Source organism: Gavia stellata, chromosome 2 (assembly GCF_030936135.1).
Source record: "Gavia stellata isolate bGavSte3 chromosome 2, bGavSte3.hap2, whole genome shotgun sequence".
Classification (NCBI taxonomy): domain Eukaryota; kingdom Metazoa; phylum Chordata; class Aves; order Gaviiformes; family Gaviidae; genus Gavia; species Gavia stellata.
Genome location: NC_082595.1, coordinates 57452385 through 57468914, shown reverse-complemented (window position 1 = coordinate 57468914; position 16530 = coordinate 57452385). Strand labels below are relative to the sequence as shown.

The following is a 16530-nucleotide window of genomic DNA, read 5'->3' as shown; positions in this document are numbered from 1 at the left end:
AAAATAATCCCCCCCAAGAGGAAAAGAAAAATTAAAAAGTTCCTATAGAGGTGGGGTTTTTTTCCCCTTTTACAAATCACCAGCTTCCTCTATCAAAATCTTACGCTTTCTGCTCTCTCTCTCTTCCCTAGGTATATATTCCACTTGGGATTGTAGTTTTCTTAGTTTCTCAGAAATAATAGCATATCAGTTCCCAGGTGCACATATGGTGATCTTTGGAAAAAAAAATATAAATCATAGCACAATTATAGAATTACAGAATATCTCAAGTTGGAAGGGACACATAAGGATCATAGAGTCCTCCTCGCAGAACTACCTAAAACTTAACCATATGACTAAAAGCATCATCCAGATGCTCCTTGAACTCTGACAGGCTTGGTGCCATGACCCCTTCCCTGGGGACTCTCTTCCAGTGACCAACCACCCTCTCAGTGAAGAACCTTTTCCTAATGTCCAATCTGAACTTCCCCTGTCACAGCTTCATTCCATTCCCTCGTGCCCTATCACTGGTCACCAGAGAGAGGAGATCAGCACCTCCCCCTCCGCTGCCCCCCATGAAGAAGTTGTAGACTGCGATGAGGTCACCCCTCAGCCTTCTCTTCTCCAAGCTGAACACACCAAGTGACCTCAGCAGCTCCTTGTAAGCCTTGCCCTCAAGATCTCTCACCATCTTGGTCACCCTCCTCTGGACACACTCCAATAGTCTGATGTCCTTCTTATACTGAGGTGCCCAAAACTGCAGTGTAGAGTGGAACAATCACCTCCCTCGACCGGCCAGCTATGCTGTGCTTGAGGCACCCCAGGACATGGTTGGCCCTTTTGGCTGCCAGGGCACACTTACATTCAACTTGCCATCAACCCAAACTCCCAGATCTCTTTCCACGGGGCTGCTCTCCAGCCCCTTGTCCCCCAATTTGTACATGTAACCAGGATCACCCCATCCTTATGCTGAGGTTTCTTTAAAAAACAAACAAACGAACAAATAAAAAGCAGGTGTCAAGACAGGAAGAACCATTATCCTTTCTTCATCTCTTCTGGCATCCCTCCTCCTTATGGCTGTAACCTCTGGGCAGAAAGACAGGGCAGGCAGAGAGCGCTAGCAGAGGATGCCTGTAAGAACCCAAAGGCTCATCACTCTTGCACACGCTTTAACTTTCTGTTTCTCTGGATCCTATTTCACAACCATATCTTCTCACTTGAGAAAATGTAACAGATTGCATTTCAAGGCCCATCAACGCAACTCTAAATCATACCAATGAAAGCGCTTATAAGGCAACCAGGAACCTCTTCTGCACCCCTTGTGCCCTTAATTACTCTCAGATTCCCTGTGCCCCCCGCAATCAAGCAAGAAGTCAGGGTAAGCAGAGCAAAGGCTGTAGCTTCAAGGACTTCCCCTATTTTCCAGGGCTGACCAGACAGCCGATAGGATCATTGCTTCCTAAGCCAGGGGCTAGCTGGATCCTGTAACATACATATCAATAGTGATACAGATATAAAAATAACATGAAGCAGAAAAAACAAAAAACCACACAGTTTTATGCAAAACTTCATCCTATAATCTTACAATCTCAAAAACCTGAAAAGGTGCAGCACCATTTTATGAATTCATCCAAAAATATAAGTAGTGCTTGTGCTCCCCCTGTTGGGTCTGTCCTCAAAACACAGCTTGGCATCAATGCCTGCACGAACCGAAGTTTTTGAATAGCCGTAAGAATACATATAGGGCTAAATCTGTTTCAAGCATGCAACTTTGCCTTCACGTAGGCAGCTGGCAGCCGAGAAGTTTTGCCAAGAGCCCAGCTGGCAGTGCCCCCGACCCAGCCTCAGCAGTGAGCCAGTTTCTGTCACTTTGGCTCTGAGAGGATACCTCAGCCTCTGCTCTCTACCTGGGTCGTTTCTCCATGTTGGCATCTTCAAAAAGCTTAGAGAAAGGTGAGGGTTTCTGTAGTAATAAGGGTAATGTAAACGGGCAGCTACCTGGAACAATGTCAGGTTTTTAGAGAGACCCTTAAGGATTAGTATCAGTTCAGTCATATTAATTGGATTCAAGTTTTCTAAGGTAGAAAAAACATTTTTAAAAATCTAGATCACTATTAAAAGCAAAATTGATTCCTGAGAACCTCTGAACTTGTCAGTCTTTCCTTCAACACACAATGGAAGAAACAACAAAATTTGAGCACAACTCTTTGTAAATTTCTTAATATATCTTCAGGCTGGAGAAAACAGGTATTTGCCCATACAGCTAGATTATCTCTGCTCAGATAATTTCCTAGTCCAACCTTAAAGGGCCTTTCAGGAAAATCTACATATTGTAATCTGCTCGGGATTTTTTTGGCAAGTCAAGTTTACCTACAAAAGTAAACCTGAACATTTACATTTTAAATACTGCCTTTCTTCACAAGCTATCTTTTCCCATTAGGATAAGAGCTGGAAACAAAGATTGTGAATTGTCATGTCAGAAAGGGTTATCTGTCTCTTAAAACCACATGTTCTATGTTTTCTATATGAAAATACTTCAAGTATGACACATAAAATCTACATATTATTTTATTCAATTAAACAAGATTAGTTGACTACTATTAGTTGATTCTAATTAGTTAAAAAATAAGTAGTCAGATCAAACTGAATTCAGTTTTTAAGTCCTAGTCATAGTGATACTGAATATTCATCCTTCAGTTTGCAGGAGTCATTCCTCTTTCAGTGAACGCATAAATGCAGCCTCTTTGTAAATCCATTTGGATCAAAATACATTCAGATTCCCCCACTACACTGTGACCAAAGACTCTCTTAAGGGCTACTGAAAATGATATTTGATGAACCTCTTACTGTGTCCAGCTTCAGAAAGAGATGCTAGTCTCATGTAGACAGGCACACCGAATCAGAGTAAACGGTAAGCAGATGTCAGAAGAAAACTGTTGGCACTCAGGTAATACTGAGAAACAAGCAGCAGCATCCCCAATCAAAGTTTACAAACACCATCACCTGCCTAAGAGGACCTGTGCACTTTCCTATTTTATTAAAAACTGCCCGATGTTATTCCTCAGGCATAACACATGATGCCACATGATGGCAGCAAACATCAAGCTTTAGCCTTACCTGCACAGGCTGTTCACCTCCTGTTCTAAAATCTTCAAGCTGCTGCACGTGCCATGCAGCTAAACCATAGGGCTCCTCAGCAGTCCTGCAGTCCAGGGGATTTGCACGTAACTGTTCTTTAAGCCACATTTGAGTCCTCACTGCCGGCTGTATAGGAGCTCCACTCACAGCCTGTTGTCCCAGAGTTGTGTATCTCTGTCCGAAAGCTTCACAACTGGCTGCTGTAGGTTTGCTTTCAGGTAAGGCACTGTAGGTCAAGTCTAAGGCATGTCTCCTACTTGAGGAATCTGAAACAAAATCATCTTTGCTGCATGTTTCAAATTTGTATTTGCAGTCCAGTAGAGAAGATCGTTTTTTCCCCATTTCTTTGTCCTCGATTTTTAGTAACTCCATGCTATCATGCAAACAACTTGGCCCATTTGTCCTTAATTGTGGCGACACAGCTTTGTCCATACTAGCCCTGGAGTCCACTGAATGACTACTACCATCTTGGCTGAAGGTATTTGGTGAGCTGAGTTTAGACAAAGAAGACCATTTTCTTACAGGTCTTGCACCTTTCATGTCAAGGGCATTGTCCAGGGCACCCTGATTTCTGCCTCCTCCTGACCGTACGAGGCTTGTACTCCATTTTGAGCCATCAGACTTGAAAGCTTCCCTGTGTTTGGAAAGTGAAGAGCTGGCATTAGACGGCATCACATGGGCAGTGGGAATAGAAACCAGTGATCGGCTGGGCTTAAACGAGGATGTACCACTTGAAGTTGAATGATCTGGGAAGAGAGATTTATCATGTAAATAAGTACAATACTGAACTCATATTAACATCAGTGCCCAGAGGACAAAACATGAAATTCAAGGTGAAATGCAAACAAAAGAAGGAAACAGGTTTCTTGACAAAATAGGGTCTTTTAAACCATTCAAGATTATGAGAATGGAAACCTATTAAAGTGGGAGATTTTCAGATTCTTTTTTGCTTAGGTGCCATCATTACAAAAAGAGAACTGTACTAAGGGTGGCAACAGCAGCTCCAGACATAATTCTCAGGCTGTGGGCAGAAGACAGCATTCATTCCTCAGCTTGAAGGTGGCAGGCTGGATTTCTCCCCCACCCCCCATAATTTTAAGTAGCTTCTATGTCACAGACGGTGGAGGTATCACAATTCAGGAGCCCCAGGACTGGCTCCTCTTCCATCACCCCTCTCCTCATTTTTTAATAAGGCAAAACAATTCACTAAATGCACTTTGTAAAATGGCAGTGCTGGAGACAAGCCAGTTTAATGATGGCCTCTTGGACAGATCCATCCCTTTTGGATCTCACTGATTTTAAACTACGCTTCCCCAGGTGATTTGCTCAAAAACGAGACTGAAAAATTCTATGTACCACTTAGCTTTTGTGTTATTTACAGACCCAAATACAATACCACACAGAAACTGTGTTGCATAATTTATGAAATCTATCCCAAGTTGAAATACCAAGAACAGAGAAATCAGTGAGGTGATATTCAGGAGGGGATGGAAACGCAAAGATGAGAGAGGTAAAGGAGAGGTTACTGGGGACTGGCTGAGACCTCTCACACACCCAGCAACATGTGCTTAGCATCACAGGCTGTGGACAACCAGAAATAAACACCTAATCCTCTCATTAGAGGATCGGCTCCCACCAAGTCACACGGCTGCAACTTAGCAAGCTCATATTGCTCATTAGGTTCATGGCCGATAGAATGAAATTGCTGTAATTAGAAGATTCTTTTGGGGTCCTTTTTGCCAAGAGCAAGACAGATACACTCTTCCTATTTCTGTCATCCTAACATAGAGAGAACTTATTTCTTTGAAGTTTGTCAGCTGGTACAAGAGTTCATCGTGGGACAATTAAAAAGAAAAAAAAATAAATCAATCAATTGCTCTAGAAGTAAAACTGTCATACTCAGTTTGATGTTCGGTAAAGGCCAGAACACATTATTAATTGGGCACACTTTCAAAGGATGTATTTGACTCAATATACCATGACACAGATAGGAGAAAGAAAGCTTCCAATGGTGCAACAGCTTTAAAAAATGGCAGCACTTCTTTTTCTACATATCCAAATAAAGATAACCTTATCCCCAACTTGAATGCTCCTCCTTACTTGGGACCAGACTTGTTCACTCCTTGAACTTGCAGCACAACACAAAATAATACAGCCCTACAGCCACACTCCTCATGAGAAAAAAACATTACAGCCCACAAAATAATAAACAGTTCCTTGACTGATACCTGTTTATTGCATACTTGTCTTCTGGCTCCTAAAGGAGCCAGGTCTCCTAAGGTGGAAATTCTTGCTGAAGCCTTCCTGCCTCCTGGTGGGGCAGTGACCCACCACGTAACCTCCCGCTTCAAAGCATAAGCTCACACACTGTCTCTTGCCTCTACCCAGCTGGCTACTTTCACAGTAGTTACAGAACACAGCTATCTTTAAGACTTGACAAAACTGCCAGAGCTGGTTAAAATGGACTGACAGTTTAAGAGTTATTCATAGAGTGCTGATGATGGCCATGAAATACACACAGGATGCTCACATTAGAGAAAGTGAAATGGAGAGAATACTACTAGCAGCTTGTTACCCGATGGATCATGTTGCTAATTAATGAGAGGTACCATTTTTTACATGCAAGGTGAAAGACCTTCCCTCCTCCCTGCACTTCTTCCTTAAAACTTCTGTATTACAGAGAGAAACATTTTCCTTGGCTTTTTTCTCTGTCTTGATGTTGCTCAAGAGGTAGGACATGTTAAAGAGGAAGAGAGAAGGCCACATAACCCATTTCAAGTGGAAGGAATCAGTCTTCTGACCAAACACATTTGTGTCCACAGCTATTGCAGCAGTGGTGACAGTGATATGCAACACTACAAGTTCCCAAAATTGTGATATGCCCACCACATGTAACCAATCTGCCTGTGCCAGATGCAGTCTCAGCTTCTCTCAGTTCTGTCTTCTCGTCTTCTCTCATAGCACAGCAGATGCTTGCATAGATAGCCACTACAAATCAGGTATATCTTGCTACTCAGCGTAGCAGGGGCTGCCAGCTTCCAGCCCCGCTGTGCAATAGAAATAAAGGCACTCAGTCATCTCTAGCTGAGGACATCAAAGCAGTGACAAGAAGATGAAAGAAGTATATGACATTAGATAGAGCTGGAGTCTCAAACATATATATTATGAGATGGAAAGCACAGGGTTAGAGTTCTGTTTTCTGGCAGCATTCAGCAGAAGAGCAGGGAGAGACTCCTGCTCTCCTTGGCAGAGTAGGGAGGAAAACACACAGTAGAAAAAAATGCACCTTTTCTTGTACAGATACTCGTTAGCCAGAGGCTGCTGCCTTTTTAACACTCAAGCAAACTAACTTTTGTACTGTACCTTACGCAGAAGCTGAATGTGACACAGCACAAAGTCAGTCCTGAGAAGGAAGCAGCCACAGGCTTTTTTATATCCAAAGAAAATAGAGTATATTAGAATTCAAAAAGAACTGACTGTGGAGACATGTGTTTTAGGCTATGCAGATTTCTACGCATAGAAATATCACAACTGCAAGAGAAAGGTAAGGGAAGAAATCCTACCTGTATGCATATATCTGTAAAAGTTAAATACAGTTCCATATCACAAAAATTATAGTAGTATTTAATAGAGCATTTTCAGTCTGAAATACTGACTTGATGTCACTTACACATGGTCTTCAAACTAGAATTAAACCCAGTAATAGTTAGAAGTGTACGATCTCCTTCACCTGTTTTTATTAGAGTACAGAGTTATTCATATGTGGTAAGATTTTTATTTTTCTTTGTTCTAGTCTAAATTTAAGCCCTGAGTTACATCTAAACTTCTTTTCCTCACTTCCGTTTCTAAACTCTTCAAGCAGAGTTAAACTTGGAATGCCATGTACATCCAACTACAGCTGATGGATGTCTCTGATAATTTGTCTTAAAGTTAAACACAACAACTTTGGCTTCAAGTTGTCCTAATTAGTCTTCCCATTAATGCTCGCTCAAACATATGAGAAAATTCACACCACTTCTTAGAGCATATTGCTTCAGTCTGCCTTGACTGCAGGCTCCGCTGGAAAGACAGCCAGTCTGTATTCTGAAACATCTCCTCACAACACAAAAAGCATGACATTCAGAAATTTCATTGAAAATAAGAGAGAATCCAGAAAGCACCATGGAACTTAAAAGATGTTACTTTTTCCGCAGTCACAGAAATAAGCTCTATCTGGCCAAATCCTGCCAAAGACTACTTTATCCAAGCAGCAGACTTCTCCCTTCCATACAGTCGGGGTAAGCAAACGCCTAGTTCAGAACTAAAAGAGCTCTCCTCTTAACATTATTCATGTTTTCACTTCACTGAGCTAGTATTTATTTCAAGATTACAAACACTCTTAAACATGGCTTGTGTGTCTCCAGAGTCTTTCGATGATTAAGACTGCTCTCATCAATGAAAACTTAAAGAAACAGGAGGAAAAGAAATACAAGCAGTTGCTACTGGGTTTCCTCTGAACAGCATCAAGATCATATGTCAAATTTTGCTTTTCAATTATCCTAATAACTTTTTTTTGCCCACCACAAAGCTCCTTAGAGGACTTATCCAATAGGCATAACATTTTAATACCTGATCCAAAACTTCCCAAACCACATAAATAAGAGAACTGGAAAAACTGTATTTTAAAAACACGCTACAAGATTTCTACCACATAATAGCAACAAATGGAGTAGAAAATGAAGAGCATTTCATATGGCTTTCTTACTATCTTGTGTTACACTTCTAAACTATTTCATTACAGCATATTTGGCACAGAAAATAATGTAACAGAAGCAATTTTGGTCTTACTACAAACCTAATTACAGAAATTTTGTTTAAATGGGAAACAGCACAGCAGAGACTTTCTTCTGAAGAAGGGGGAGATAACGAAACCCTCCAACATAAAGTTAATGAATGCCTCCTACTCACAGTTTCCTGTGCTATGTTTTTTAAATCCCTAGTGCCAACTATATTCATCATAACTAGAAGAAAAATCTCTGAAGCCATTTCTCAGGCCAGATACACAACACAATCTTTCAGCTACTTAAAATCCTTATCTGTTGTCCAACAGTCTGTCATAACGCACAAGTGACAGAGGTTCGCTGTAACCCTGAACAACTTCTTCAGCTGTGAAACTAGTGCTTTAAGAACCCCCAGCTACAAGATATACTTCTATAAGTGACACTTTCTTCACTGCTCCCAATAGGATATTAGCAAACAACAGCAATCAGCTAATACAGTTACAGTAATACAATACTAATCAAAACCAAAATGCATATGATTAATATGTTTATGGGATGGATGTGTATCTAATGCCACTGAAAACAGAGAACCTTCCTTGTGTGAAGGACTTTGAAATTTGATATTTTATCCAGGCTATAATTAGAAAGCCCTGACCATGGAGTACACCAGTATTAAAAACAGCTGACCTTCTCTTCCCGCCCTCCCCTCCCACTCCCCAAAACACTGACACAGATTACCCCAATCCAGGAAAATAAACTGAATTATTCTTATTAACTGAACAGAAGATAAATGGAAGAAGTCAAGCCTCTATTATACAAATTGAAGGTCTTGAATCTGGCTGTGGTTTAGTGTACAAAGGTTCTTACATTCGTTATAGGATGTCAGTTCTTCTGAATGCTTCTCTGAACTGTTCTGTAACTCTAAATACATGGACCCCAGCAACAAGCCACAAGCAATTCCAGTGTCCAACATATGATTCACTGAAAGGGCCATGAGTCTTCATTCTACCATGCAAGCATGTGGCTGCCTCCCAGAAACCTTCTCCAAAACAGCTGCTTTTAACAATAGAAGTGTCTAACTCTCCAGGGAGTTGCTCCAAAACCAAAGATCATGGGATGATGTGCCATGACAGCAGTATTTATGCTACACGTGTGTTCCCCCCTACCTACCTACTTACAAACTGGACTAGCCTTAATGCAGCATAGATAATCAGATCAGCCAACTAAGAAATTTCCAAATGGAAAAGGAAGGAGGCTGGCAGGAGGCCAGCCCTAGCAAAAAGACCTGAAGAGACTGACTCAGCCACCTCCGGAAGCAAAAGCATGCCTTTTCAGGGTGCAGTAGCAGCCACAGGAACAGTTTGGGTTTGGTTAGTTTGTTTTGGTTGGGTTTTGTATTGTTTTTTTTTTACTGTCAAGAAATCTTCACCATTCCCTTTAAAAGCCCCGTTCATATTATTTCAAGTTTACTATGTCAAAATATGAGGTGAATGAATGGAGGAAATCTCTGCAAATAAATCTCTTCCAAAGAATAAATAAATACAAGCATGCATCATATAAAGCTGTATCAGAAACGGAAGCGCTGCAGACACAGGAGAGAACTGTTAGACATTTACCAAGTTCTGCATGAGAAAATGGGCCTAAAATCCTCACGCAATTCCTAAACATCATTTATTTATAGAGTGCTGTGTTCGTACAGCAAGAAACTAAAACAAAAGAATAACTAACATAAAACTTACTAGAGGCAAAATATAATTTAATACTAATCTAAAATAAGACAATGTTAAATACTAAAATACTGTCAGTAAACTGAGTTGCCTGTATCACATCTAAGCCTTCAAAGCAAAAACAGTCATGTGGTGTTCAGAAGCAAGTTCAATTAATGTTATTTGGGAAAAAGAAGCAAGTTCCCTGACCCAGTTACCATACTGGCTGTGTCGATCAGAACTGTTTTACACAAGGAGTGGACAGCAAACTCTAAGTCAGTTCTACTTTATTTCAAACTAATTCCTGTACAATTTTCTGTAATCTACTGTGTTGCATGCCAACAGAACTTAAGTTGTACCTACAAACTTGCTAGTTTTGGAAGTCATTTAAATCTGCATAATTCACAAAGAGTACAAACAGTACAACCCTGAATAATACAGTGCAAACTTAAGAGGTTGCAGCTGAGACAGAATTTTCAAAAACTGAAGCAATTTTGTTACTTTTATTACTCCCTTTCAAACAGCATCATCTCTGAGTAAGACGCTTGATGAAATACTGGTAAAGCTACTACCCCTGAGCAATGTTATTGTAGAGAGATGGAAGAAGGAATAAATGGTAAGTCAGCCTCACAGGCCTCCTACAACCTACAGAAATCAAAAAATACCACAAGAAGTGTTTAAAGGATTTTTAGTAAATGGAGCAGAAAGCAATGTTGGCAAGAGTAAAAGCTGTACACGGAAGTACCAGGGTAGCATACACACTTATCCAAGGAACGAAATGCAGAGGTAACACTGAATTCCAGCAAATGGTAAACAGCTTCTCAGACATCCTTACGAACAAAAGGAATACTACGTACGTATGAAAATACTTTAACGGAAGCTTGCCTAACATATCCCATCTAGCTTACTATGAACTGGCCATTTGGTATCATCTTTATTATCCTCCTCTACAGTTAATGACTTTCCTTTTCTCCATTTGTGACATCTCAGTCATTTCTACAATCCTTCCAGCAAACTCACCTTCTCCCTTGTTTGCCAGCGAAGTGGTAACGTAGCAACAATCCTACTTAGCGTAGGAAGTGAGGATAACACTCTCAACTTTCAAAAAAGAGAGAGTGGGAAACAAGTATGTTCTAAAGTTTTGTTAATGAAGCTTAACACAGAAACTGATTGTCACTGAAAAAGAGAAAAATTACACTTTGTCATTGAGCAAAAGAAAATTATTTACTCATAGTGGAAGTTATTTACTCATATTTCCCTATTTTCATACTATTTAAGTCCTGTTTTCAGCTTACCACATAAAAGGTTGCCTTGCTTCACTCAGATTTACCTATTTCCCCAGAACACAGTACTGACAATGAACATACCCTATAAAAGTTACTACTTCAACTGTATTTGGTTATAGGAGTTAGGGTAATGAAATACTCTTTCAGAAGTCTGCTCTTTAACCAACTCTCATTAGGACACAGCAGGCACTCTCCAGCTTTGATTTATTTAAAAAGTGCTGTCCCATACTTGAGAAGTCATCACTGTACACCGACATCAGCTTTCCACCACACCTTCCAAGATGGTAGACTTGGAAAAAACCTCATTAGTGAAGTTGTTAGATTCCAGCAAGAAGGAAAAGCAATTAAATGATACAGTGGACTACATGGAAGGACAGCATCTTCATATGATCTCACCTTAGCACTACAAATGAATCTCTGCATTCCAGTGGCCATTTCAAGAGCCAAAATTCCTAACTCTGTCACTTAAGTTAAATGACAAGAGGCAATCTGAATGTCTCCCCACAAAATTGCACATGGGTAATCAAATCAGAATCAGTGCCAAAATGAAGCACACAGTGGAGATTATACATTTGCTTTTTTGAAGATCATACATTGTCAGTTAAAAAACCACTATGCAGGAAAGAGACAAGCTCAGCAGAAAGTGTTAGTTTTCTCCTATGTTCCACTGCAGTTGGGTTTGAGATTAAAGTTCCCAATATTAACCGAAGCTAAAAGATATTTGGTAGAATGACCTGTCATCCAAACCACCCCTCATTAAAAGTTAATGCACATTCCCTTGAAACATGTAGCTGATTTTTTTGGTGCAAGAAGATATCAGGTAAAATGATCCACATTCTGCTTAACAAACTGTTCCTTTAAACTAGCTGTTTGGCAGTATCAATTATCACAAGTCTCAAATAATAAAACTTTACAGTGTATTTCAACAAATAAAGCTTAACAAAAACTTGTAACAGCATTCTGTGCTTTGCAACAGTTGACTTCAGGGAGACTGTACCAAGCCAGTGCAACGGTTTTTGATAGGGGAAAACAAGTACAAACTCCACAAACAAAGAAAATAAAGCAAACACATATGAGCGGTGCAGTAAAGCTCCTGGGATTTGCTGTGATTAAACTAAGATTTTAACAGGCGCTAGGTATATATATGCAGAAAGAAAAAAGAAGAGAAGAAAACCCCCAAGTCCCCAACATATCGCATACACACCAAGTACAGCCACCCGGTTTAAGGGATCTTAACATAAATGGTATTTTAAGATTTAACACAAAATAGTACTGCCTACTAATATTTCTGTGAAGTGACAATTTGCCTAGCAATATCTAGGCTAATAATATTCAGATGGGAAATCCACAACTCCAGAAGAGAAACATCTTCAAACAAATTCAGTAACTTCCTACTCTTGAGCCAGATCTGGGTCAAATTAGCCCGCTCACATGGAACCCATATTCAGAAGATGATTGTAAAGAAGAGTAGCACTGTATAGAGGTGGGATGCTGCAAAATGCAGTCAGGTATCAATCCTGTACAACAAGGAGAGATTTAACAAAGTAGCACACAGTTCAAAAAGCACCAGGTGAAACATGTTTTATAGGAAAAGATTATTCAAAGAGAAATAATTGCAGCAGAGTCAACTACCGCAAGATTCTATTCTGTTTTCCTTACTGTACTAAATTATTCCAGCTGCCAATGTCCAAGAAATGTGAAAGTACAGATTCATTAAAAGCACATGAGGCAAATACAACACTATAGGGTATTTAACTGAAGCAGAAAAGATTTCACAGACTTTATCTGATCAGAGAGTCAAAAGTAAACAGCAGGTAAGCCCAAGAGCAAATTTTTACTCCGTATCAGTTACCGGGAACAAGTTATTTATAACTACTATTGGTCCAAGCTTGCAATGACCATCCAAAATGAAAACTGCGTTTCTGAATCAGATTTGTCTGCTAAATTAATCTACAAAGGCTAACCTAACTTTCATAAAATCTCTTTAGATGAGAAAACTGAGCATGTTAAGATAGAAGTATGTCTTAAAAGAACGAACTAGTTTTACCAAGATACAGTAAACCTTTTGATTTATGCATTTTGCTGCCTTATCTCAAGGATATCACACACCCACAGTCAAATATAATTGTGATTTCCAGAAACACAACATAATAAAGGATGCTCTGAACAATAATTTTCAAAGTTAAACTTTCACAGCAGTAACTGACACACACACACACAAAGAGATACCCCATGCTCAATGCTTTCTCTTTCCATACCTCTCTGCCTACCAGCTCTTCAGCATTCAGCTGTGGTGCTATTATTAGTGCCATACATACACAGTATCAGAGAACTGTCCTACAAGATGTTTATAAGCTGCTGTATGAGTACATGTGAGTAACATGCAACTGGCCACCACAAAATAGTAAAAAATATTATGTATAAAATGCGGATGCTCTATGTAAAAGAGCAGAAACTGAACAAAAGAGAAATTTTGTACCCTGTAGTTATCTATCTTTCTTTTCCAGCAATCTGGAGCTATTTTTAAGAAACAGTTATATAACTAAGTAGAACGATTTTTAGATTAACAGGTTCTATTTTTTTCCCCCCAGATAAGAGGATAAAGCAATATTCCAGAACAGCAGTCATGTAATCAGGCAACTTCATTTTGCTGAAATAAAAGTATGAGTGAAAACTTATACCGCCACAGGGATTTTTTTTTTCCTTTGTGGTTGGTTGTTTCCTTTTTTAAAAGTCTAGATCTTAAATTGCATTTGCCTTTTTATGAAGGCCGTCTACAGCTTCCAATTCCATTTTCCAACAACAAGCACTTAACAGTGAAGACATGCAGAAATCAAATATCCCCCTAGGACCTTCATTAAAAGTAATGGTTAAAGGAAAAAAAAAATACTACGGATGTCACAATATATCTGTCCTCCTTCCTTTCTGAATCTGCAAGATACCCATACCACTAATACCATCTACTTCAATAGTCACCAGATATTCCCTCATGCTGGCATTACTTCTTCATCCCCAGCCAGGGATGACTCAAAAAAACCTGGAGTAACTTGGCCCATCAGAACAGAAATCCCCCCCTCCAGAGGGGGAAAATCCTAGGTATTTTTGTTCTCTGTAAGAGAACATCCAGTAGCAGGAACAAACCCACCCACCCCTCCACTTTCCTATACCAAGACATACAGAAATTGTACTTTCTCAGTCTCCAAAGGAAACTTACTTGTGTTATCCCAACTCTCTAACTTACTCCAGGTGCCAACAACAGCATTCCCAGATTAGCTAGACTGATGCCTTTTCAGCAGCAAAACCACCTCACCTAAGACATGAAGAGAAAAGCAGATGCATGTGAGGAGAGACTCACTCGAGGAGAGTTAAGAGGAGACACTCCCTGTAACCCAAGGGACCAGAGCAAAACCTGAGGGTTCCCACAGAGCACTGTTATTCCATGCAGCTAAAACTTTGTTGTTGACCAAGGTGTATATCAATCCCTTACATTTTATTCATAAGTACAAGCAGAAACAGAGCCTACAACTTAATGTCAAATAACTTTAGAAGGTTAAACCTCACTTTTACCTTCCAAGGAGACTGGAGTTTCTGGCTACGTTTTTGAGATAATTATCCACTAATGAAAGTTTAATCCCTGGTCCTACTAAGATGGTCTTCAGCTTAAAAAGATCTTATTTAGATTCATCTGGTACCTGTTCTGCATACCACTAAGCAATGGATCTTGTATCTTGGTTAACAGCCCACCAAGAATAGCTCTTTCTAACAGGAGCAGCAGCTTTCAGCTTTATGCCAGGCTATGCAAGTGTGGAAGAGAGGACATACCTTCATACTCATTTTCTTTCCCAACCTCATACTCCAACCCCATTTCCTCTACCGATTTCCACCAGTTAAGCCTTACACACAGTAGTCATCCTCCCAGTTTACCTCTGCATTCTCACTTTGGAAGCCCTAGCGCAAACTCATAATCATAGAATAGAATCATTTAGGTTGAAAAAGACCTTCAAGATAATAGAGTCCATCCGTTAACCTAACACCTGCCAAGTCCACCACTAAACCATGGCCTTAAGTGTCACATCTACACGTCTGGTAACTACCTCCAGGGATGGTGACTTCACCACTTCCCTGGGCAGCCTGTTCCCGTGCTTGATAACCCTTTAATGGGTGACCTTTCCAAGTATCACACAGGCTTCTGTACAGTAAGAGCACATGTGCATGAGCTTTTACCCAGATGGAAAAAGAAATTCCTTCACAGGCAGAAGCAGGTGCTGTAAGCAGGCCACAGCAGTGAGGCTGCCACAGGTCCAGCGAGGCAGGAGGATACTGCTTGACAGCTTTCACACTGCTTTATAGCAAGACTGTCTCTGTCTATCTCCTTCCTCCTTCCTTCTGCTGCAGACAAAGGTCAGGCCAGGTCGCCAAACACAGCCAGCTTGCCGCAGCACTGCCACTGCTACGTACCACTTGGAAGCAGTTAATGTACCACAAGCAATTTACTTAATACACTTTGGGAACGCCTGCATCAAGCGGTAATCCCTTCCAAGGGCCAGAAATCATCCCCAGGAATCTGAAAAATTCAACTGCTGCCTCAAGAATAATTTAGCTCACTGGGGAAGTCTCTCCCCTTCAGATGCCGATCCCCAAATGGTAATAACTTATATTCAACTGCAATAGGTCTGCTGAGGACCTAGCAGTCTTGGTCTACGTAATTACTTACCAAGACTTGGGAAAAAGCAAGATATTTAAAAACAAACAAACAAACCCCAAAACCAAAAAAACCCAAACATAAAAAACCTCGTAAAATAAATACACAAAAGAACAAAATACAATATTGCGGAAGTAGATCTAGCGCTCTATTTTCTAACTTTTACATTCTTAGCTTTGTTACTCTACCCTTCATTTATTATACAAGACTCTCTCCTTCCACTAAAGCTTCTTGGACACTTTAGGTCTCTGATAACAAATCAACAGTCTACTCCACATGTAGGTCACCATCTGGAACCCAGCTCAGGTCACAGAGGATTAACCTTAAATTGGATTTGAGCATAGCTCTGTATCCTACAGAAGTAGTCACTTTCTATACTTCAAAAATTAAGCATCATTATCCTTATTTCCCAAATGAAGAACAGGAGGCAAAGTATTACAACAACTAGCCTGATGTCACTTAGTAAACCTTATCTGCTTCCTCCCACTGCTCTACATTGCCCAATACTGGCTACCCTGGTATAATGTATATATTCTAAACTGCACAAATTCAAGCTGAACAAAAAGAAGGAATAAACTGGGGGGAAAGGAGGGTAAGACCCACCTGGAATTCTCAGCATTTTCCCATAGCAACCAAAAACTTGATACTTCTCAAAGGAATGTGACATTCCTATTACTAACAGAAACATTTCCAAAAGAAACACCCGCAAGAAGATATGGAAAAGTTATTGAATTCCATCCTACAAAACTGATTACACTATAATAAATGGATGTGGAAAAACCTGTCTTCCTGCACCATCTGGCTTTACCATTCTGACTGTGGCTTCTAATATCTTCTTTTTTCAGACACACCTGTAAAGCCCTGATACTGAGACTGATAATAACTGAATGTTGTTCCATTTCTAATACATAATTTCTCTACAGCATAAAACAAAGGAGAGGGATTCACATTTCTGTAAC

The 16530-nt window shown here is 40.1% G+C and overlaps 1 protein-coding gene across 1 annotated transcript in view; it reads right to left on the bottom strand.

The window, feature by feature from the left end:
• Positions 1-16530, bottom strand: part of CEP85L (centrosomal protein 85 like) — a 122427-nt gene that overhangs the window by 67174 nt on the left and 38723 nt on the right. The window contains exon 3 of the mRNA XM_059831526.1: positions 3097-3863. Coding sequence (XP_059687509.1) covers positions 3097-3863 — 767 coding nt within the window. The remainder of the gene's footprint in view (positions 1-3096; positions 3864-16530) is intronic.